We start from the raw sequence: 25719 nt of genomic DNA, 5'->3' as shown, positions 1-25719 counted from the left end.
AAGAAATAAAAACTTAACAGTTCTTTGCCGAGAGCACGCCCGTCTGGCTCTCGGGAATAGTTCTTTGCCGAGAGCCAGCCTGTGTTGCTCTCGGCAAAGGCTGTGTTCAGAAAAATCAGGCTCCTTTCTTCGAGAGCCTTCCTACACGGCGCTCGGCAAAGGATATTTCAAAAAAAAAAACTTCCTTATCTGCACCCGGCCCAACCCACTCGCCGAACCCTATCGCACATACACACACACACGCCTGCGCGCCGCCGCCGCCGCACCCCATCCGCCACCGCCGCCGCCGCACCCCATCCGCCGCCGCCGCTGACCAGATCCGGCGCCACTGGCCCACACAGCCCCTGCCCCTGGCCCGCCCCTCCCCATGCCCCGCACTCCGCCGCCGCCTCACCCCGCACGGCCGCCGCGTCCCCGCACCCGCACGGCCGCCGCTTTGCCTACGCAACCTACGAGCTGCTGCTGAGCCCCGACCGGATCGAGCTGCTGCTGAGCGGGCGGTGCGTGTCGCTGCTGCTGTGGCTGGAGGAGCGGTACGAGGTGGTGTACAGCCGCCACCCGGAGTTCCAGGCCGGCACCCGCCCGCTGCTCGCGCTCGACAACCCGTTCCCCACCACGCTCCCCGAGAACCTCTTCGGCGACAAGTGGGCGTTCGTGCAGCTCCCCTTCTCCGGTCAGTAGTTCGATTTGCCTTTTTCTCAGCGATTAGCCTTGATTATTAAGCCATTGATGAGGCCTTCTGGTGTGCAGCTGTGAGAGAGGAGGTGGAGTCACTGGGGAGGAGGTACGCGGCTGGACTTGGATCTGCTAGGGTTCGAGCTTGATGACAGCACACTAGTCCCTGGCGTCGCCGTGGAATCATCTCGCGCCAAGCCTCTAGCCGGTAAGTTTGTACCAAATACTAGATACTAGAAGAATGACAGTAATGTGCTGTCTCGGTGTACTGAATAAAACTCTAAAAAAAAGCAGTCTGAACCCAAACCATTCAAAATGTGTGTAGCAAACTGACAAAGAATTATTTTTCATGGCTAATGCTTGATTGCAAATGCATCTATCTATATGTTCTGATTATGGGGCGCAAGCCCTGCAAAATGCTTTTTTGTTGGTAAAAGAACTACTAAGTTATTGAATAGTACTTGCATATCAGGAGTACCGTGGTGGAGTGGATACATGTTCATCTCTGCTTGCTAGCTGTTGGTTTATACTATTATTTATCATATATGTACTGCAGTAGTGTGCACAACATGGGATTGGGGGTGATGTTCTTTGAGTTGGGAATTTGTTAGTATGAACTTTTGGTTTATGTTGAACTTTATGTTAGATTTGTCATATCTATGTGGATTTGTGATATCTGTGGACTTCGATATGTTTCATGTGTGATATATATGTGGATTGTGATATAGACATGTGGATTTGTGATATATATATATATATATATATATATATACAAAAAATTTCCAGCTTTGCCGAGAGCCTGGAAAGTTGGCTCTCGGCAAAGATTTTTTTAAAAAAATAATAAAAAGTCTTTGCCGAGAGCCAGCCAGCCAGGCTCTCGGCAAAGACCCCCTTTGCCGAGAGCCTGCCATCTAGGCTCTCGGCAAAGACTGGTTCTAAAAAAAATAAAAAAGTCTTTGCCGAGAGCCTGGTTGGCTGGCTCTCGGCAAAGACGACGTTAACATTGACGTTCTTCGACGGCGCCGTGGGCTTTGCCGAGGGCTTTTGGGCCTTTGCCGAGGGTTTCCGACTCTCGGCAAAGAAGGCAAATCCAGTAGTGCCAGGAAGTGCATTATTGGCTACCAACAAGATCCAGACAAAGTTTTTTTTTTTTTTAAAAAAAAAAAACAAGATCCAGGCAAAGGGTATTTGGTCAGGAGGAATGTGGACTGGATTTGCCGGCACACGAAAATGAGGACGGCGGAGGCAGCGGCGAGCCCCTGACGGAACTCGGACCTCAGGCAGAAACACTTGGATCGGGCACTGAAGACCAAACGAACGGAATCGTAGATGAGATGCATTTGGGCTGAACACAGAGCACAAGGTGAGTTTGGACGGGTCAGGCCCAAGTGGGACTCAGGAGAAAAATAATTAATAAACTATTTAGTTCATTAGCTTGATTGCTTTGAGATCAGTGCAATTTTTAGAAAAGAGGAGTACCGGAGCAGTTCTTCTACAATATATTGTGCACATTCATATTTTTCAAATTTGTGTCAGCAACACAAAGGCCCTATGAATTGCGAATCACCAATACTCTGTTAGAGTATTTGTTATATGCCAAATAACATTTATTACTCCATCATCATTCCATTAGTGTGTTAGAGGACAATGAGGAGTTTGTAGCCAAACCGCCCTTCTATTTTCCTTTAACACAACCATAGGATAAAAATAGGCTTGAGTGATTGCATTATTATAATCATAAATTATATGAACTGAAATTTAATTTCTTTTTCTGAATTCTAGTATTACACTCCATGCAGTGTAGGTGTGTGCGCATAGTGCATACTCTAGCTGGACTGATTGCAAATAATTGTGTTGAACCAATGAAACTAAGTAGTATATGACTACACAGTTTACTTATTCTCTCATAGGTTGGAAAATTCGGTGGATTTCACTAGGTTTGTCCAAAACAAGACAAAACTGTTCTTTTCATGAAAGAAAGGATTTACAAAGATAAAGCTGGACTTAAAGATTTTGGTTGTGGAGGCTTCTTGACAATCGGTGCAAGTGGCCAGGGACATTTTTCGTGGTACATGGCTGGCCCCATCTACTCTACAGATTGATATCTACTAGAGTGTGTCATTTTGTTGTTTTGTTGGCTGTATATATACTTCTTGTTAGACACTGTATCAACTCGATGTGTTGTCCTTGGAGTTTTTAATAAAATCTTCCATTTCAAAAAAAATGTTTAGCAATCACGTGCCTTTTGTTGGATTCTAATTCTGATATTAGTGAAAAACTGAAGGCACCGGAGACAGGGGGGCAGGGTCCCCCCTAACGTTGCACAAATTTTCATTAGTACATCTCATTATTTCACATTAGTTACTGGAAATTAAGTAAAGAAACCTTCCCTGCCAATTCTAAATTGCTTTTCTCAAATAAAGTAAATACGATGTGTTTAGTTTACCTATGAACAACCTTTTTATCTTGAATATATATAGACATTTAGCATTTTTTAAAGAATAAAAAGATTAAAACATCTCTAAGAGTAGGTGTAGTTTACTTACTAAAATAATAGATCTATCTAGCAAGTTAGTATATAGAAGAAACAGTAACCATCAATTATAACTCCTAAAAGATTTTGCACTGGGAACCCAAAACTATTTCTAATGAACCAAACCTTTTTAGTAGTTTTTTTGCTTCTTACTATTTTCTCATCTAAAATTATTTACTTACACGTTGTTTTCTCATCTCTGGAAGCACATACGGAGTTTCTCTCAACTGCAGAAACTTACGAGTTGAAGAGGATATTTGGCAACTTTTTAGTTTTAAAGAGCTCTTTATACTGAATAGTTGGAGGGCACTTTTTCCCCTTTTAGCTAAAAATAAAAAATATAGTGAGTTGTTTTACAGAAGTTAGATGTTCTAAAGATGATTTGTTATTATTTTTTAAGCTAACATCAAAATCGATAATTTTTAAACCTACATCAAAATTTGATAATAACATCATATATTTTTTGTGGACACTCGGTGACTCCCCCCCCCCCAAACCCCATATCTAAGTCCTGGCTCTGCCCCTGGGCACCAGCAGCAATATAGGCTTTGAATGATCCGTTTGTTATTGATATTTATTTAACATTTACTACCAAGCGACATTTCAGAGTTACTATCTTATTCATATGCATAATAATCTCGAGACATGTTCTGATATGAGAAATAGATCAACATTTACTATTTGTTTTATGGATAATTACTCACGTATATGGTGGTTATAAGTGCATGGGGAATCAGATTGTAGCTTCCCATGCCTTGTGTAGTGGTCTCTCAAACCTCTTTTCTATATATAAAACAGCAGGCAAGGGAGCAGAAACCAGTAGTGTTTCTAATACTCTAGATGCTCTGATGTAGTAGTGACCTAGCTTGCTGGGGAATTATGTTTAGGAGTAGGAAGCATCAGGAGCAGCTGCATTACTTTGGCACCTCTGCTCTCCAAGAGAGAAACATCCCGTGTGTGCTTCGATGAGATCACAAGAGCCACAAGCTCTCCTGTACTTGCAGCGAAATGTGGTGGATGGATCAGTGCATGCCCATCGCAGCGTCAGGGTGGCCATGCGTGTGGGTCACTTGGTGCATGCACTCTGCGGTGGATCATTCGCACTCGAAGAGGCTGCCAAATTGGTCTGGATATATAGTGGAACGGGACTGTGGATAATCAAGCCCTGTTACCATTCCGGTGCAGCTCATGTGCTGCAGCAAAAAGCAGTGAACAGACTATACAGATGTAAATAGCACGATACTGGGAACATTTATATAGAATTACAACTGCTGGCTGTGGGCAGAACTTATTCACCAGTTCTATCCTGTAAAGGAACATCATCTGCTCTCAGCTACCGAGACCTAGCTACTCAAGGAGTTCAACTCAAAAGCCCAAGTAATTTGGGGGCATACTGCTCTGTTCAGAAAAATCTATTTAAAACAAAAATTGGGGCATGGTATACAAGAATTGAGATTTTTCTAACAGAATCATGTGGCTCTGTCTGCTAAGGTATCATGTGCCAACCTGTGTGAGGAAGATGCAGACATGAAACTCTTAAGCCTAATAGTGGCAGTTTCTTCGTAGCCTCATTTTCTTTTAATAGGTTGTAACACAATTATTTTTTAAAATATGTAACAACGTTTTTAAGATGTGTGACACCACCCTCCTCTCCCCTGTGTCTCACCGCTGCCCAAGCGGTCGCCAGACACACCCGAGCAACAGCGAGGAAGGCGGTGAACGTTGGTGGCTCCTCCTACGGCTGTCCAGGTACTCTTTGGCCTTGGACCTTAGCTTATTTCTTTCTTTCAATGATTTGACTTCTTTGAGCTTTAATTGGCAGACAGACATGCAATTAGGACTATTTAATTTTTTCCCTGCTTTTGTAGGATCAAGGATCATTCATTTTACTTTCCACATTGTTCTCTGAAATAAAGCAAATGCTGCTCCTATTTACCAGCACAGTTGGTGAGTGTGATACTACTCATTCATATTTCTTTTCATTTAGTGATGCACTTTGTTAGTATGACTTAGGCATTGCATTGCTTGGTTCTACTATGTGTAAAACAACAAATACATTGGAAATGAATCAACAAATTATTCTGAATTGCCAAAGTTGTATAAGGAATACATGGGCTCAAAGACTAATCAGTCATACTCTGGCTCACCATTTTTTCTGTTTAACTTGATTTCGCTCGTTTCATTGATTACGCATAGTTTCATAAGAGCTCGAGCAAAATATTACCTGAGAAATTATTCAAGCAATCTATGTTTGCCCAAGGAAGGTTTGTGAGCTACTTCACCCCTGAACTATAAAGCCGGATATTCTACCCTTGAACTATAAAAAAGATAAAGATAAAACCACCCTCCAAAACCACTCGAAAGGGTTATTTGACCGGTTTGGAAAGTTCAGGGGGTAGAATATCCAGTTTTATAGTTCGGAGGGTGAAGTAGTCCACCCTAAATAGTTTAGGGGGGGTTATGAAGACTTTTTCCCTTTGTAAAAGGGTTCATATATTTCTAGTAACCATCCTCATCTCATTGTTTGAGAACTTCACTACTTACTCGATGCAAATGACTATGGATCCAGTGCACCTTAGACTCCCTTCATACTTGGAAACATAGGGTGTGTTTCGTTCATGTTCAAATCCAAGCCTAGCTAGCTTTTTGAGGCAGGCTAGACTTAGCCAGGTTTACATAAGCCTCGGTTAGTCCAGCAGCGAGCAGCAACCCCCTCTCCCTGCCTGTGCCTATCTCAGGGGAAAACCCTGCGGCCCAGGGTTGAGACGCCATGACGGAGGTGGTGAAGGTCGACCCGCGGCCCAGGGTCGAGTCGTCGATGCCGGTCTCTATTCATGTCCGCTTCATCAGGTCCGATCCAGAGCCAATGCGCAGAGCGGCAAGGATCCCGGCTGCGGCGGTGGTGCCGACAAAGCAGGGTGCAGGCCGAGGAAGCGAGACGGAGGTGGCGGATATGCACCATACGTGAGTTTTAGAAGTCAAATCTCACATATACCTATAAATAAGGGGTAATATCAAAAGACAATGCATAGATATATAACGTACTTAGTATAAAAGAGATAACCTTTGATAGCAAATAGCGGATAGACAACTTCAAACTTCGGGTATTAACTTCACTCTGCAGGATCCAAACTGACTGGTTGATCACAAGCCCAAAACTTCTCGTGAGAGATGTGGAGAAAAATTGCAAGAGTGAGGTCCATGTCGAACTCCTAGATTGTATAGATCCCACAATCTCATGATCAATGTGACATAAATAATGTAGAGCATTAAACAACAAAAATGAGCATTATAACACAACAAGAATCATCACCCTTAATGTAGATGTCCCCAAGGCCGCTCCTGACCGTGAGCTCGGCTAGTATACTAGTTTTAACACTCTGCAGAGGTTGTACATCTTTACTTATGAGTCATGATTTACCCTTTCGTCTGAGGTGATCAGCATCTTAACCCACTACCAAGGAAGGTCGGCAGGGATCACTATGAAGTCTTTCAAAGGTTCGTCTAACAAGTTAGGGCCGCTTAGTTTCATTAGTCAGTCCGTGTGATCCACTCGTAGAAATTCACGGTCTGCTATTCCCCAATTGCGCCACACGGGTAACCACTAACGAGCTAGAAAAGTTACTCATACTTGACTAAAGTTAGAGCCATTATAGACCTCATGGTTGCACTGTTATCCCGGGTGATCACGTACAGATAAATCATCAAGTTTCTAAAAAGTCATTTTTTATCGTTTATTACTTAACATTAATCTAGCCACAGGATCATGGTCGTAGAAAAAAAATCCAAATGCTATACTTGCCTTGATTCAATTGCTCTTGCTTATCCTTTTGGTTCTGCTAGTCTTACTTGTTGCCAAAGCTCTGATATTGAGCACCAAAAACTGCTCTCCCACTATACTCGATTATCGATAATCAACACACAAACAAACGGAGACAACATACACGAAGCAAACTAGGCTATAATTAGAATAGTACACCAACCAAATAAAAATAGTATGAAAATTTTATAAAATGATTCTACGCATCGCTACGATCTCACAGACGTAAAGATCATGAAAATGAGAGCTAAAACGGAGAAGATATGAATTTTCTAGATTTTCTCTAGAAAAGTAATTAATTAGGGTCACAAAATTAAAAAGATTCAAACTAGTGAAACAAGTTTACTAACACGTAGATCTTGCGAAAACGAATCTAACATAATTTGAACGGGTCAAAACGGAGTTAAAACGAAGATTTTATGGCTAAACCAAGACTAGTGGCAGTTTTGTGAATAAACTGATTTATTTTCGAAATAAAACAATTCCAAATCAGAAATTAAAATCTGGCCAAGGACGGCGGCATAATTTGCAAGAAACTCAGGGTCTCTTTAGCAAAATAAACATGAAGAGGTAAGCTCTAATCTGGACCCTAGATCTCAGATCGGACGGCTTTGGATGATTGTTTGATCGGATGGCTTTGGATGATTGTTTGATTATATGTACTAGTGGAAGGCGCGCGCCATCGTGCGCATCCCAGATTTGCTAATTAGCTGGTAATGTTTGTGTAAAATGATATTTCCAGTTTTCACAAGAAAACAAGATTAGTTCAATAAATTAAATATCAATATGTCATACTCCGTACATGGGTACATATATTCCACAAAGTGATTACAGAATCTTAGTAATATTTGTGGTGAACACTGAGTAACACAGAGTAACTCGTAAAGTTGCTTCGAACATAATTGCGCGCGCGGGTTTGCACAGAGTATGTAAGTGTAAGATGTTTAGTAAGGCATATATATGTAGATATATATATACATATACACTGCATATATTGTTAACATTTTCCAATGCACACGTAACAAATTTATAGGAACTATAGCTGACTCAAGTAATCTAAGTCGTGGTTCTTGTCCTATGACTGATTAACGATGGATAATCTGCGGTAGCACATGTGGTTGTATATGCCCTTGCTTCTTTTCCTGGTTTTAAAGCAAAGGAATAAGGAAAGTAAATATTTTGAAGGCAGATCGCAAATCTGATTATATGATAAAAGAAAAGGCTGTTAGAGAAAGAGAAGGAATGTGAGCAAGGCACTAATTCAGCGCTGCCAAAACAATACAACAAAAATATTAGAAACAATCCCAGCTTTGTAATGACTAACCAAGAGACTGTGCTAAGCAAAAGGGAGGAAGGCTCTTCGATTTCTGGCTATAACGGTCATGCAGATATCAGAAATCTCGGATACGTTGACGGTAGCAATAAGACCAGCAACACCACCTCCATCTCCGGCAGACATATCATCAACTATCCATGATTAGTACAGATTTAGTTTTTTTTACTTGTTCAACTGTCGAGCACTTAATATATAATATTCAAAATACAAAGTGGAAGAAAATAACCACTGCGAAAGGCAAACGAAAGAGGAACGAAGGATATTACCAGCCACAGAAAACAAGCTCAGCAGATGGCATAAGCAACAGTTTAAAAGCCTGTGAGACTACAACATCTAGTCCATTCTTTATTAGACTAAATTTGAAATAACCTTAAGATTGGATGAACTTCCAAAACAAGAAAACAACCTTTGTTGTAAGCAGTCTGCTCCTGCTCGTAATCAAGGGCAACAAAGGCTGCTCCTGCTCGTAATCAAGGGCAACAAAGGCCAGCTTCTTTGTGTGAGAATCTTCATTAGGATATCAGTCAGATCATGACCAACAAGATCCATCCTAAGAATAGCATGAATAAGAAAGAACCTTGCTTAAAATAGTAACATGTTATGAACCGGATGCCTAGAACTAAATTTCATATGGTGGGACAATAATATGAAAATTTCAAAGAATGCCCATGTACAGGCTTGTGTGAGAACAGTATAAAAAACAAAACATGATAGTACTGCCTCTTATACTATTTTTTTTGTCTTCTAAAAATACACTGATAAGACATGTCTGGCACAATTATAAAGAAACAAGCTCTATATGGACAAACTGTTTTAAACAAATCTAGAGACTAGTAAACCAATTCATTGTTACATGAACAAGCTGCTTTTTAACGAATCATAAAGAAGCTTTTTTATCTCAAAACCAAGAAGAAAACACCAAAACTAACAAAGACATTGTGGAACCATAAGTTGGTAAGGTACTAAGGTCATATGGACATCATATTGGAGGAAACCTCGTGAGTCTTGAGTGTAAGGACTCTAAAAAAATGGCACCGTTGGATATAAAAATATGGGTGCAAACAGATAACCTCTACAATTAATTTTGGTTGATATATCTCAAATGAATACGCATGATTTTGCAGGTTTGTTAGTTTCATTAGGATGGATGTTCATGTAACATGGAGGGGCAGTATGCATCAGCCTGGTGTATGCGTTTGGCCTACAGAAAATAACTTGTGCAGAAATGCTCTGTCTTTTCAGCATGTGGCACAAAGGCAACTAAAATAGAAACATAAAACAGATAGTGTATGAGTACGCAACAATATATCAAACAATGGAGCTTCATTCGAGCAAAAAGCAACATAGCAGGAACATACTGCCCCTTAGGTATTTATCTTAGTCTTCTCAAAATTCGCTGATAGGAACCATTTATTTGCTACCACTATATACAGTCGTAGAAACATTGTCACATGTACAAACTACTTTTGGAATGAATCTAGAGATCACCTGATCCTCCATATCACATTCTTTAGCAAATGCCAATGGCTCCACCTATATTGCCCTTGCCATTATATACCTATAAATTGCTTCTAAAATTAGCTAATTTACCTCGGCCTAGAAAATCCAGCAGACTAATTAGGGAACTCTTACACACTATAATCATTCAACCGCAGAACTGAAAATGTTCAGGTTATTACCTTAGTGAAGCCAGCCTTGAATCGAAATGGGAGTGTTCTGGGTTTTTTGGCAAGCACGCTATGATCATGCACCTGATAAATGATGTGTTTCGATGGATCCAAATAAATTTGGAGAGCTGCCTCTCTTGGTCTGACACAATAACACTTTTAAATCTAACCGATAGATTATAGTCACCAATCCACTCTGCAAGTTAGATGTCAGTAAGAAGGAACTACAGTTAAACTCTGCTAAATATTAGACTGTCATTTGGAGCATAGTAAATTACCTTTTTGATGCACTGAAATTCGAATTCGAATCCCAGTATTGTATCCTGCATTTAGCAAACATAAACAGCAGAAAATGGATCAAGAAAATTAAAAAAAAAATAAAGGAAAATATAGTAGAGATATGCACATTTGTGTAACCCTCACCATGGTTTTCTATGGACTAAAACTCAGCAAGGATCAAGTGCAGTTCACAGCAGCAGGTAAGTGAGCTGCTAAGTGCTAACATGCTGCAGACAACAAGCATAAAGCACAAGCTGAGTTTTTGCGAGTAGCATCTACCCTTGCGTCATGTTTCATTGTCTGATATCCCTAGATGTTTTATCTGCAAAAGCCATAGAACAAAATTCAGCTGCAGAAATAAATCATGAGATGCACTGCAATAACAGGAAACAACATCCATATTTCTATACATGCATAAGAATTAGGTAAGTGTCTCCATGAGGTACTATCTCATTACTATAAGCAAATGTCATTACATCTAGTGTTGGTAGAGCAATTAGTCCACTGTACTCCCTCAAGAAATGTCATACGGACAAAACTATATTTAGTTGACACAGTATCAATGTGTTTTACATCTATTGTTGGAAGCCACCAAGATTGTAGCATCACAACAAATTAGGATGCTATTGAGCGTGTGTGAGTCCAATGTAGCTTATTGAGCTGATAGTTAGGTCTCTAGCACTATTCTTATGTTTCCCTATATTAGCGTGAATATTTAAGGATAGGACACACAAAAAACTAAAACAAAAGGAGAGGCTATAGTATAGCCGGTTTACCTGAGGAACAGGGAAAATAGAGAATCATAACCAAGATACTATGAAGCGTACCACATAGAATAATCCTTCAAAATCAGTAAAACTCCTTTGAGATTGGCCTCACTCAACACAGATGTAGTAGGAGGTAGCAAGAGTAAAAAGCACAAATACACCAAATTAGGAGAACCAAAGGCATTAGAAAATGGAGAAAGAGAGGCTAAAGTATAGTCAAACTACCTGAGGAGTAAGACAAACAGAAGATCTTGTGTGATGATAGCGAAACACAGCACATAGAGTAATCATGTAATATCAGTAAGCCTTTTTTGAGATCAATCAAGCTCAACACGGAGTCAACAGGAGCTGGTGTGACCAAAAAGCATAGATACAGCAAATTAGCACAAATGAATGTTGAGGGAAAACTGTAGAGGACAAAGGAAACTGCATGTATGTATCTGGGAAGGAACACGAATTCATTAAAACCTTTTGCAACAGATGTAATAGGTCAAGAACATCTAGGACATTATGCTCCATAAAGGACCTCACCAGTCTTCAATGGAGCCACCCCAAATCTGGCCACAGCTTTGACTCTTGCTCAGGAGGAAGCTATGCTTTGGTCCTTGTCTGGGGCCAAGGGGCTGTCCCGGAGCCCAGTTCAGGAGAACAGATAAAGGGAGTTTGGTGGTCAGGTCTTTTTCTTAGTCTCAGGTGTTTTTTGTTTTTTTTTTCTATTCTGTTAATAGAAGTTTAATTTGTGTGTGTGCGCGTGCGCGCGTGAGTCTGCGTGTGTGGTTTCCTTGAGTTTCTGTACGGCTCCGTTTTTTTCCTTCTATTAATACAATGATACGCAGTCCTCCTGCGTATTCGAGAAAAAAAAAGGCAATTTATTTTAGAGATATTAGCTGCACACTAATAAGAACTGTAAGAACATATCGATTTCTACATGTCGGTTCACCCTGCGCAATAATAAATAGCAAGATGGGGATGCATTGTCACCTTTCATACCTGATATTTGGTTTAGTCAATTTGAGCCTGCAACCGAATTATTGACATCAAAATACTTTGCCTTCCACTTGAACACCATGTAGATGCATTTAGTAAAAGTATATGTATGTAAATTGCAGCGCAAAAATTATATTTTAATTTTCATTGAAGATATGATTTTTTTGAAGCCTCAGAAACACACCATTCATCATTTGTTAATCAACTTGGAGCCTGAAGACATGCTTAGGACAAGCGAATGGACGTCAGATCATAGCCTTTAGCAATGGGTATAAATTTTTCATCATAGGTTGAAGAAGGGAACGAAGAATAAATCAAAATTTTTATTGAAGATAGAATTTTTTTTAAGCCTCAGAAAGATATCATTCATCATATGTTTATCAACTTGGAGCCTCAAGACATGCTTAGTACATGCCTAGTCCCTCATAAGCGAATAGATATCAGATCATGTCGTTGGCATTGGGTATAAATTTTTCATCATAGGCTGAACAAGGGAAGGAAGAATAAGTCAAAGATTTTCATCGAAGATAGAATTGTTTTAAGCCTCAGAAACATACCATTCATCATCTGTTTATCGACTTAGAGCCTCAAGACATGCTTAGCACATGCCCAGTACCTCACAAGAGAACAAATATCAGATCATATCGTTTAGCAACGTACATAAATTTGTCATCATAGGCTGAAAAAGGGAAGAAAGAATAAATTTTAAAAAAATTACCCTTTTTTTAAGTGGAGATATTTTTTAAGCCTCAGAAACATATGAATCATCATTTGTCTATCAACTCTAAACTTCTATGCATGGTGGCAATGGGGTTATTCTCAGAAATTGAGGAAGATCCATATATCCAAGCTATGATGGAACGGCCCAAAACAATTTTGCTAAAGTGGTTAAAAGGATCGGAGAGGCTAGAGAATAACATAGGACTGAAGAGGATGAAGCTAAGCACTGATCTGCATATAAGGAAAATGTAAAGATGAGAAACGAAGAAAACCTGAGCATAGGGTACATGGCTGACGCCGCTGTTCCAAAATCGAAGGCGAGAACCACGGCCCTCACAGGTACGGCCACGGCGGAGGCCTGCTTGTGCTGGGGCTCTTGCGGCCATCGACGGGACTACCGGGCCCGAGCCCGGCACCGGGCGGCCGTGTCCGCGAGCACAGGAACCTAGGGTTTCGAGGAGCCTGCCTCGGAGAGCACCCGCGTCGCCAGCCACCGGAGGGCCCTGCTCGGAGAGCCCTGCTGACGCCATGCCGTGGCCGGGGACGGGCGCCGGCAGGTCACACGGGCGGCGCTCCGCCACAGCCTGAGGCCACCGTCATGCCGCAAGGACGCCCGGCGGTCAAGCGGTGCCGCTGGGGGCCAACCTCTAGGCCACCACATCGGGGAGAGGGAGAGGAAGGAAGGGGTGGCGGGAGCACGGGTCGCGGGAGGAGGTGCGTCGCCGTGGCCGCCGTGTCGGGAGAAGTCGGGATCGGGAGGGACGGAGAGAGCGAGGAGAGGCCGTGGTTTTTTTTTTTTTTTTGCCGAGGAGGGGCTAGTATATATCTGGCGTCGCGCACAGTAGCTTAGACCAGATCCGGACATCCAAGCTGCGATCCAACGGCTAAAAACATTTTGGCCGACGTGTCCGGCGTGAGCTCGCGCAGAATAACACAGACATAATGTGTAGAATTTTCATTGTATTTGGAGATTTGTTTTTTGAAAAAAATGGCCAGAAAACACCTGCATGACCACATGTGATGTCATCAAAGCTAGCTAATAAGCAGGCCACGCCACGGCCGGTGCGGTGTGCTTCGACGTGGAAATTGTGCATGCGTGTGGAGGGAGTGCCGGCCGGTGCGCTGTGCTTCGACGTGGAAATTGTGCATGCGTGTGGAGGGAGTGCTGGAAGCTGTGCGCTCACACCGGAATCCGCATCTTTGCCGAGTGTTAAATACTTTGTCGAGCGAGTGTCAAAGAAAAACACTCGGCAAAGGCTTCTTTGCCGAGTGTCAAAAAACACTCGGCAAAGACCTTCTTTGCCGAGTGTTGTTTTTGACACTCGGCAAAGAAGACTCTTTGCCGAGTGTATTCTTTTGACACTCGGCAAAGACCTTCTTTGCCGAGTGTCAAAAAATAAACACTCGGCAAAGAAAATATTAAATCGAATTTTAAAGTCCTAAACGAATTCAAATCAAAAAGTTTTTAACAAAAAAGTTGTATAACTTCTCAAGATCTACAACATTTATTTTGATCATTTCTTCATTTGACAAAGCAAAAATAAATTTGTTTACAAATTTTACATCTCTCTCTTATAGTTTATGAAATTACAAGAGAGATATATAAGATTTTAGAAAAATATTAGAATCACCATGTCGGATAAACATATGACAAAATAACCAAAATAAACTCTGTAGATCTTGAGAAGTTATGAAATTTTGTATTTGGCAACCTTTTCATTTGAGTTCATCTTGTCATGCAAAACCGCGTTTTTAATTGAAAATTTTAAAATTTGAATTTTTTAAACAACCTCGGATGGAAAACATCTCTAAATAAACTTTGTAGATCTCAAAAAGTTATGAACCTTTGTAGTTAACAACTTTTTTGTTTTGGAATCATCTTGTCATGCAAAAACTACGTTTGAATTTCTTAAATTTAAATTCAAAATTTGTAAACGACCTCGGATGGAGAAACTCCTTAAATAAAAATTGTAGATCCTAAAAAGTTATGAAACTTTGTAGTTGACAACTTTTTGATTTGAAATCATTTAGGACCTTAAATAATCATTTTACACATAATTTGGTATAATATTTGAGGAACCGAAATACAATGGTTAAGAGCGGGGACACGCGAGCGAGAGGTCATGAGTGTGGTACAGTGGTTAAGAGCGGGGACACGCGAGTGAGAGGTCATGAGTTCGAATCCCATGGACCGCAAAGACGCAAAAAATTCCAGCTGGTGGGCGTTGGCCTCTTGAAAAAAAGATTTTTTTTCTTTTATTTTGGATTTTTTTTTGATTTTTTTGTTTTTATCTTTATCGAGTGTCGACACTCGGAAAAGCCTTTGTTGAGTGCCCGAAAAATAGCACTCGGCAAAGACCGCTTTGCCGGCTGAAATTTTGTCGTGTGGTCTTTGCCGAATTTGGCACTCGGCAAAGGCTTTGCCGAGTATTTTTAGGCCTTTGCCGAGTGCCACAGACACTCGCCAAAGCATGGGTGTCCCGTAGTCATCTCGTCGGTGAGATGAGCACGGTGCCACTGGGGGAGAAAGGCTGGCGTGATGGAATGCCCTGGTAGCTGCCATGGACGATGACGAAGAACATGTCAGCTAGTGAACCCTAGAAGAGAGCCTTGGTGAAAAGAGAGCACTAAGAGACAAAGAACTTGACGGAGGTCTCACCTAGGATAATCACCATGGATGGGGAAGCTCGGCCATGGTTTGCAGATGGCGGTGAGGCAACAGAAGGCTTCCTTGACACCGGGCTCAGCAAGGGATCACGAACGGCGTCAACAGCAGCGACGGGTAGACGTGCGCTGCTCTGCGGCTCCAAACGCGGCCACACAATCCGAAACTATAGGGCTACCACAGCGGCGGCACGTAGTAGATGAAAAACTGAACACGGGTTGGGACCTCCGAGTTTTATAGAGCCTCCGGTGGAAATCCAAGCCGTATCCATCGAGCGACAGTACTGCTGGGTATGTCATCGGGTTAGATCGAGTCCAATAGCTGCACGGGAGGTAGGAGCTGGGCTTCGGAGTTGCTGCGGAGGGGCGCCGATCGAGCTGGGCCAACTACCTACGCACGGGCCATAAGCAAACAAGGGATATGGAGAAAGGAGTGCTTTTCCTTTTTATTTTCTCAAAGTCATTTGAAAATCATTTAAAATTCAGTATGAATTCATTTTAAGTTTTTAGTCAAAACCACCCATCTCAAAAATACAAATGCACAAGCATGAATGCACACACATGTTGTTAAACTTTAAGGTAAATTTTAATTTAATGAAAAATATTATTTTACTATGTTTTCATGAGCACAAAAATACATAATTAAATCATTTTAGACCTATTCCAAAAGATGCAATTTTTAGGGTGTTACACTACAGTCAACTCTGTTCATGATGGCTTCATCTACATAAACTCTCTTTCATTATCTCAATTATCAACACGTGGCTCCCAGTACTTAATTAAATGTATAGAACTCATCATCAATCATTATGTCCATTAGATATTACCCAAATCTTGATAAAAATTAAAAATATGCTAAAGGATTACATTGCATTCACTCACTAATAGTTACTATTTTTGTCTAATGTAAAAATAGTCTAACAACTTCCAATACACACTTCAAAGAACCAAACCCAACCTTACTCTAGCTAAGACTCCTTGTAGTAGTCTATTAACAAAGGTTTGTCAACCCCACCTATAATCATCAATATTCATTATCGCTTATATACAGAATTGGACATGCATGCTAAACATCTTTCTACTATGGTTCTAGTAGTTAACTAGATTTCTAGAAATAATGTACATTTTTTCCAACAAAAAAAGATGAATTACTTCTTGCACATTGATGCAAAATATCATAAGTATTCACAAAAGATTCTTTCGCATTCATTGGGTAACCCTCAACTATATTTGGCTAGTGTAGTAAAGTCCCAAAATTTCAAAAAATTTCAAAGAACCTAACCCAACCTAACTCTAGTCAAAATTCCTCATACACTACCGGAAACGACTTCTTTTCAAAAAATTTGCCGACAAGTTTTTTGCCTACTCCTCTTTGCCGAGTGTGGCACTTGGCAAAGGTTTTGCCGAGTGCCTGGGGCACTAGGCAAAGCCGTTATTTCCGGTAGTGGTAGTTATGTTGAAGCTATTGATACAGGCTGGTGAACACCCACCTATAATCATTAATATTCACAATAATTTATGTACATAATTGAATCAAGCTAAATCTCTTTCAACTATTAAAATATGGTTCTTACTAGTTAAATGAATGTGTTGAACTAACGTGCATTTGGGCCCATGAAAATAGATTTATTCTTTCCTAAATATTGATCCAAAATATCATTAATGTTGACATAATAATTCATTGTAGTGTTTCAGTAATCCTCGACTCTATTTGTCTCGTATAATTGAACATTCTCAAAACTTTCTAACCATTTCACAAAACCAAATACAATCTTAGCTATGATTTTTCGTAGTAACTTCAAAGCTTTCAATAAAACACAACCAACCCAACCAATAATCATCAATGCTGATAGTGGATGGACATACTAAATCAAAACATACTAAACCACTTCCAGTATCTCAGTTATTTATGTGAAAATAGGTTTATTCTTTCACAAATCTTAATACAAAATATCATAAATGTAAACAAAGGATCCTATTGCATTCATTGAGTAACCATAAACTACATTTGTCTCATGTAATTAAATGGCCTCAAAACTTCCACTAGATTCCAAAGAACCAAATGCAGCCTTACTCCAGCTAAGATTCCTCATAGAAATTTCAAAGCTTTTAATAGAAGTGGTCAAATCAACCTATAATAATCAATATTCATGATGGCATATCTACATTATCAAATTTTGATAATATATTTCAATATTCAAGATAAATATCTACATTATCACATATGATCTTAGTAATTAATTGAATTTATAGAACACATGTGCTTTTGTGACCGTTTAAAAATACTTATTAGTTTCCTATATTGACAGAAAGTATCATAAGTATTCACATAAGATTTTGTTGCATTCATTCAGTAACCCTCGACAATAATTTTCTCATGTATTAAAGTAGTCCAAGGATTTTTCAACATTTGAAAGAACCAAAATGAACCTGACTCTAGCCATGATTCTTCAAAGTAATTTTGAAGCTAGTAATAGCACCAGCTGCCACCAGTACCCATTATATTCATGATTGTTTATGCATAGAACCAAATCAAGTATAATCTTTTTTTCTAGATTTGAAACTATCAACATATGGTTCATATTGAATAGTTAAATGTATATAAATCATGTTTTATATGTTAAAAAATATTTATTCTTTCCCAAACATCGCACAAAATATAAAAAATATTGACAAAGGACTCCATTGCATTCATTGAGTAACCCTCAACTACATTGGTCTCAGGTAATAAAAGGATTCTTGAAACTTCCACTACATTTGAAGGAACCAAACCCAACCTTACTACAGCTATAATTTGTCATAGTAATTTAAAGCTTTGAGTAGAAGACAGCTAACCCTGACCTATATCATCAATATTCGTATTGGCATAATCTAAATACTCAAATCATGCTAAATCTCTTTCAATATCTTTGTCACAAAAAATTTCATTCAGTATCGAACATATTGTTCCTTGTAGTTAATTATTTGCCTAGATATCATTTGCATTTGTGTCTGTAGAAAATAATTATTTCCCAAATATTTATGCAAAAATGTCACAAATATAAACATAGGATTCTACTGCCATCCATTGTGTAACCCTCAACTACATTTGTCTCTGGTAATAGAAGAATTCTGGAAACTTCCACTAGAATTAAAGGAACCAAACCCAACCATATATACTACAGCTATGATTTATCTTAGTAGTTTAAATCTTTGAGTAGAAAAAAGCTAACCCCAACCTATAATCATCAAAATTTATGTTGGCTTGATCTAAAATACTCAAATCATGCTAATCTCTTTCAATATCTCGTTATAAACATATTGTTCCTTGTAACTAATTATTTGCCTAGATATCATGTGCATTTGTCTAGTTGAGAAATATTATTTCCCAAATATTCATTCAAAATATCATAAATTAAACATAGGATTCTATTTCCATCCATTAACCCTCAACTACATTTGTCTCAGTTATTAAAATAGTCTTAAGACTTTCAGTACATTTCAAAGAACTAAATCCATCCTTACTCCAGCTAAGACTCCTCACAGTAATTTTGAACTTTTTAATAGAAGATCACCAACCCCAACTATAGCTATCAATAGTCTCGATGAGATTATCTACAGAATCAAATCAAGCTAAATTTAGTTCAATTTTTCGTAGTAATTTTAAAGCTGTTAATAGAAGTATAATCCTCATTATTCATGATGGCTTTATATACAAAATAAAACAATTCCAAATACCTTTCACCACAATTATGAAGATATGGTTCCTCCCAAGAATTAAATGTATAGAAAGGCAGTTGGAACCATGAACAAATGAATTCTTTCTTCAATATATTTTGAGGTGGTAATCGCGAAAAAAAATTGAGGTGCGATCCGTTGAAGGTGTCACCTACTGAGCTACCTAGTGTGCTATAAATAGGCCAGCTCCCAGCTTGTTTTGACACAGTTGATAGCCTTTTCATCCTCCAAGTTTCAGCCATGGAGTTGCATGCTACACTCCTATTAACCTCCCTTGTTCTCATAGGCCTGCTACCACACACCCATCAAGCCATCACCCAAGGAAATTGTGAAAGATCTGGCCTCTGCACGTATATTGTACGTGTGAGCCCTCCTCCAAGTATTTCCATGGATATGAGCCCCACGAACCTTGAAAGCTGGTATAGATCATTCCTCCCCCCGCATATGGAAAGATCGCCTCGATCAGCATCACCATTCATTCACACCTATAAAGAAGCCATTTTCGGTTTCGCTATAGACCTCACAAATGATGAGGCAGAGTATGTCAAGAGCAAAGATGGGGTCCTTATGATGTACAAAGACACCCTTCTTCCGCTCTTGACAACCCACACACCTGATTTCCTAAGCCTTCGACCAAATGGAGGGGCTTGGGATAGCTTAGGCATGGGCGAGGGAAGCATCATTGGTCTCCTAGATACGGGGATAGATTATGCACACAGCTCTTTCGGTGACGACGGCATGTCCACGCCTCCTTCTAAATGGCGTGGATCCTGCCACTTTGACAGTGGTCACTGCAACAAGAAGCTTATTGGCGCAAGGTCATTGATTGGTGGCCCAAATAATACTGAGGTTCCATTGGATGATGTTGGCCATGGAACACACACTGCTAGCACGGCCGCTGGCATGTTCGTGCAAGGTGCAAGTGTGCTTGGTAGCGGCAATGGTACTGCAGCTGGCATGGCCCCTCGTGCACACCTAGCCATGTACAAGGTGTGCAGCGAGCAGGGCTGCTATGGGTCAGACATTCTTGCCGGACTTGATGCTGCTATCGCCGATGGTGTTGATATCTTGTCCATATCACTCGGCGGTCGTCCACAGCCCTTCCATGAAGATATTATTGCCATTGGAACCTTTTCTGCTATGAAGAAAGGCATATTTGTGAGTTGTTCTGCTGGAAATTCTGGTCCTCTGACTGGCACACTAAGCAATGAAGAGCCATGGGTCTTGACAGTAGGTGCCAGCACAATGGACCGGCAAATGGAAGCCATTGTGAAGCTTGGCGATGGGCGCGCCTTTGTTGGTGAGTCGGCCTACCAACCATCTAGTCTTGGCCCTTTGCCCCTGATGTTTCAATCTGCTGGAAACATCACGGGGAATGTTGTTGCTTGTGAGCTTGAAGGCTCTGAGATCGAAATTGGACAATCTGTCAAGGATGGCGGTGGTGCTGGGGTGATATTACTGGGAGCTGAGGATGGTGGCCACACAACTATTGCTGCAGCTCATGTCCTACCAGCATCATTTCTGAACTCTCAAGATGCTGCTGCCGTCAGAGAGTACATCAAGACATCCAGCAAGCCGACTGCCTCCATCATTTTCAATGGCACGTCACTGGGAACCACTCCAGCTCCTGTGGTTGCTTACTTCTCGTCTAGGGGGCCAAGTACTGCAAGCCCTGGCATTCTGAAGCCAGACGTCATTGGACCCGGTGTGAATGTCATTGCAGCATGGCCGTTCAAAGTCGGACCAAATACTGCCGGTGCCGGCCCTGAACATGATACAACTTTCAACTCCATCTCTGGAACATCAATGTCTGCACCTCACCTTAGTGGTATTGCAGCTATTCTCAAGAGTGCACATCCAGATTGGTCACCTGCGGTGATCAAGTCGGCAATCATGACGACAGCCTATGTCGCGTATGGTAACAGCCAGCCAATCCTTGATGAGAAACTCAATCCAGCGAGTCATTTCAGTATTGGGGCCGGACATGTTAACCCTGCCCAAGCTATCAGCCCAGGCTTAGTGTACGATACCGACGTGGAGCAGTACATCATGTATCTCTGTGGCCTAGGCTACACAGATTCTCAGGTGGAGACAATCACGGATCAGAAGGATGCTTGTAACAAAGGAAGAAAACTAGCTGAAGCAGAGCTGAACTACCCTTCGATTGCAACAAGGGCGAGTGCAGGAAAACTTGTCGTGAATCGGACAGTTACAAATGTTGGAGATGCAATGTCGTCTTACACCATTGAGATTGACATGCCAAAGGAAGTTGAGGCCACAGTGTCACCAACAAAGCTAGAGTTCACCAAGCTCAAGGAGAACAAAACGTTTACTGTAAGCTTAAGCTGGAATGCTAGCAAAACTAAGCATGCACAGGGAAGTTTCAAGTGGGTCTCTAGCAAGCATGTGGTCAGGAGCCCCATTGTAATATTCTAATGTAAGATCATCAAGGGAGGACTAGCTTGCGTGATGAGAATCTGCTACTTGTTATAATAACAACTTATCAGTCCATCCTGAAATATCTGTATTATTCCTCTATGCTCTGCTTCAATCACATAATATTGTGCATCTGGTTGCTTGTAACAGCACACTGAATAATAATAATTGTTTAAAAATTGATGTCTCAGTGAACACAAAATTGATGTTAAAATATTCCGGAGAACTAATACATCTCTAACGGACCAACTGGCATCTACCGCATTGAGGAGCGAAATTAAGAGTTAGGCCGTGTGGACGGTGGTCCTAGTCAAAGCAAAGAAAAAACTATAGCATTCATTGCTCCTTTGACCATCAACCTTCTTGTTGGTAGTGAGCAAGACTAATAATTTAGCCAACAGGTACTAGCTACCCATTCATTGCCCCCTTTGACCACCAACCTTCTCGTTGGTAGCAAGCAAGGCTAATAATTTAGCCGGCTCCTAGCTATAATTCCATTCATTGCTCTTTTGACCACCAACCTTCTTGTTAGTAGTGAGCAAGGCTAACAATTTAGCTGACTGCTAGCTATAAGTCTATTTATTGCTCCTTTGACCACTAACCTTCTTGTTGGTAGTGAGCAAGACTAGTAATTTAACCAACTATTTACGTATATCCATTTATTGCTCATTTGGTCACCAACCTTCTTGTTGACACTGAGCAAGGCTAATAATTTAGCCGGCTGCTAGGTGTATATGATCTACTGTGATATATATCTTTGTGGCCTTCAAAATATATAGAGAATAGATTAATAACTAAGAATTATGGCTTCATACATAAAGGACCGCACATGAATAATAATCATGCAAAGTTCTCAAAGATTATCACACGCAGGCCAAAAAGAACCTTGGGTACCCTGCCATACCTAGTTGGTGTACCCTGCCACATGAATAACACTAGCAGGTGCCCACTAAGGACCTTGGATGGCCGAACCTGCCATACCTAGTTGGTGTACCCTACCACTCTAGTGAGCCCGGCCATCATCCCCCACTATCCGGCATGCCTAACTTCCCAAGGCCCCTCCTTTTCCTAAGGTTGCTAGAGTTTATAGAGAGATAGGAGAAGCCTGCTGAAACTCTAACTCGCAGATTCAGGGGGAGGAGGAGGAATGCCTACCTTGCCGCCACCGCTGCGTGGGGAGAGAGGGAGACGCGCGCGCATGGGGAACAGTCACGGGTGTCATCGCCTGAACAACCAGCACCTCTCAATCGACTGAGTTGTAGGAAGAGTGGAGAAAAAACATCTAGGTTAATAAATAATAAAACTGGATTAACATTATACACAGTACCTACAAGCCTAGCTACTGTATTAGATAGTGAACAAAGAGAAAAAAAAGCGTGCAAATTAATATTGGTACATGATTCTTTTAGTAGTAGTAAAGCATAAATGTGTAATACTTTATCTTCTAAGACTCCAGCCCGTGCGGTAATGCGGATTCTTAACGGTGCAAGGGTTGAACTGTGACCTATATGAAATAGCTAATTTAAGCTATGTTTTGTGGAAAGAAAACTATAAACTATTTGCTTGTAACAACTATAGAACCTAACCTTCTCTATATGTCCCTGGAACCAGCCATAAAACATCTCCTTGTTCTGACCCATTTGGAAAATCAGAAAGCCAAAAGCCAAAATGTCACACTGGACGCGATGGACAAGCAAGCCTGAAGACTGAGACGATGTTACTCATATTCTAGTAGCGTATTCTTGTATTGCGTTTTCCTGTAAAAGGGGCCCACTGGCCAGTGATTGTAACAGACACATAAGTGCCCAGACCTGAACCGGTGTATGCATTGATGAGAATATCAGAACTCGACGCCAAGGCAGAGGGGTTTGCCTCGCCGGCGCCATCGTTCCTCGTACTTCCTGTTCTTCGCTCACGTCGCCGGCGATCGCCGCGGCCAGAGGGTGTGACACAAAAGCAAAATTGGAAATACTATGAAAATATACTACACCAAAGCAGCGTCTTCTAAAAAAATAATTTCTAGTTCCATCCGTTTGGTTTGTGTTCTGTTTTTTTTTCTGCAGTACTTTCAACCAAACACAGCCTAAACACTAGTGTGAGTGGTATCAATTAACTCTACGTATCCTGAACGACAATCATTCATTCCTTGACACCTGGTCTTTCAGGTCACTTTCCTTCATTATAAAAAAAGAGTCATTTTCCTTCCAAGGGCAAAATAAAGATTGATCGCTATGGGTTTTATTTTTTGTGAATGATTGATCGCTATGTTGACTTCAGAGTTCCACCAGCAATAGCTGGAGGACTGGGTCCAACGAGGCCGGCCGGCCACACATGACATGTACATATATTTCCTGCAGAAAAAAAAAAGACATGTGGATCGCTTCTCCTGCACTCCTGCTATAGAAATCTACAACAATGGCAGATGCCATCATCTCCGCCATCATCGGTGATGTGGTCAGTAGAGTGGTTTCTCTTCTCATTGGGCATTTTAGCAATAACCAAGAGAGCACTGAAGACAAGCTGCAAAGACTGAGTCATCTGCTCATCAGAATCCACAGCGTGGTAGAGGAAGCAAAAGGGCGACAGATCTCCAACCACGGCACCCTCCAGTGGCTCTCGGACGGAGCTCATCGACGGCGAGTACCAGGCCTGCTTTTTGCTCGATTCCGTCAGGTGTGCCGGTGGTCAGCAGGAAGTTGACAGAGATGATGATGATGATAAGGTACTTCCCCAAGTTTCAACCTTGTCCTTGTTTAATCCATCAAAGCGTGTGAGGGTTGCAACTGGCTACACCATGAGGCTGCGGCATGATGATGTCGATATCGATGTTGATGAGATCGAAAGGGTGCTCCAGAGATTGCAGAGCATGTCTCATGATCTCAGGGAGTTCATCCTGCTCTTGCAAAGTTGCAAGCCGGTCCGACGCCCTCTACCCACTAGCATCTTAAGGGACGGGCAGATGTTCGGCCGACATGTCGAGAAAGAGAGGATCATCAACTTTCTGCTGCACGAGGATGATGATCAGGCAACTGCAGAATTGAGTGTGCTACCTATCGTTGGTGGCAGTGGAGTTGGCAAGACAACCCTAGTGCAGTAGGCGTGCGACGACGCAAGAGTGCGTAGCCACTTCCCAGTGATCATGCTATACAATTTTTCATCTACTTATGATGTTAAAAAAAAGAGCGAAGGAACTTGTTCAAATGACCCACAAGAGTTGGTCAATAATGGTAATACTTCTCGTGACAAGCACAAGAGGTGCCTGGTGATATTTGAGGACGTGGACATGCACAGGAAGCAGATGCTGGAAGAGTTCTTGCAAAGATCAAGATGTGGCAAGGTGGGGACAATCAAGATGATCATCACGACAAACAATCGGCGTGTCGCAAACATTGTCGGGACGGTGGAGCCGATCAAGCTGATGCCGTTGCCATGCCATGAGTACTGGTTCTTCTTCAAGGCGCACGCATTCGCCGGGAGAGACATCGAGGAGAATCCACGGCTGATGTCTACAGGGAAAGCCATAGCGAAGAAGCTGAACGGGTCATTCTTTGGTGCCAAGATCATTGGAGGGGTGCTCAGGGATCACCCGGATCCCAGGCTCTGGTGCAAGGTCATGAGCAGCAGCATCGGAGGGATGTCTCCCCTTGGTGATGGCATCAGCTACATATCGGACTTGGCTGATAGCTTGCTGCCCGGTCATGTGGACATGTGCAAGGTGACAGTCTCTAAGGACGACCCCTCCTTTCCGTCTCAGGAGACACAGCAGCTGGCTAGGTTCAAGGATCTCCACGGTGCTGTTCCTCATGACAGCATGTTGGCCTGCTACGCAGATGACTCCCGATTTGCCAAAGTGTTGTTGTGCAAGTCGGTGCTGCCGTTCTTTAATCACTACTATATATGTTGCTCGTTGCTCTTGCACATGCACCGTAGGATCAGAAAATCCTTGTTCAAAGCTTGTATTATCTCGTGCTTGAAATATGTCAATTTAGTGCTTGTATATCTAGTATAAGAAACAACACGGCCATGTAACCGCTATAGAATGGTTAGTGGAGAAGCTTGTATGTTGTACCCATACCAACCATGGAACAAAATCAAGGTTTGACCCTCTAATTTGGCTC

At 41.4% G+C, this 25719-nt stretch overlaps 1 protein-coding gene, 2 long non-coding RNA genes and 1 pseudogene across 30 annotated transcripts; 3 read left to right on the top strand and 1 right to left on the bottom strand.

Moving 5' to 3' along the window:
* Positions 232-1406, top strand: LOC8067256. The gene is made up of 2 exons (XR_002446605.1): positions 232-673; positions 751-1406. It is a non-coding gene; the product is annotated as an uncharacterized LOC8067256 (long non-coding RNA).
* LOC8067255 (subtilisin-like protease SBT1.8) lies at positions 1600-22110 on the top strand. Its single transcript, XM_002443264.2, has 3 exons — positions 1600-4957; positions 5077-5155; positions 19452-22110. The coding sequence occupies exons 2-3, from the start codon at positions 5128-5130 to the stop codon at positions 21599-21601; spliced, it is 2178 nt and encodes a 725-aa protein (XP_002443309.2). The 5' UTR covers positions 1600-4957; positions 5077-5127; the 3' UTR covers positions 21602-22110.
* Positions 7904-13572, bottom strand: LOC110429538. Of its 28 annotated transcripts, none has more exons than XR_002446590.1 (10): positions 12622-13572; positions 12068-12134; positions 11609-11918; positions 11087-11425; positions 10455-10632; positions 10310-10354; positions 10044-10227; positions 9853-9922; positions 8353-8914; positions 7952-8170 (listed from the first exon to the last, which is right to left on the bottom strand). It is a non-coding gene; the product is annotated as an uncharacterized LOC110429538 (long non-coding RNA). The 28 variants fall into 28 exon arrangements; XR_002446584.1 differs by having other exon boundaries at positions 11609-12548; positions 12622-12743; positions 13057-13571; XR_002446586.1 differs by having other exon boundaries at positions 11609-12548; positions 12622-12680; positions 13057-13570.
* LOC8067254 lies at positions 23891-25719 on the top strand (annotated as a pseudogene).

Source organism: Sorghum bicolor, chromosome 8, assembly GCF_000003195.3.
Source record: "Sorghum bicolor cultivar BTx623 chromosome 8, Sorghum_bicolor_NCBIv3, whole genome shotgun sequence".
NCBI classification, from domain to species: Eukaryota; Viridiplantae; Streptophyta; class Magnoliopsida; order Poales; family Poaceae; genus Sorghum; species Sorghum bicolor.
This window is presented reverse-complemented; position numbering and strand designations above follow the sequence as displayed.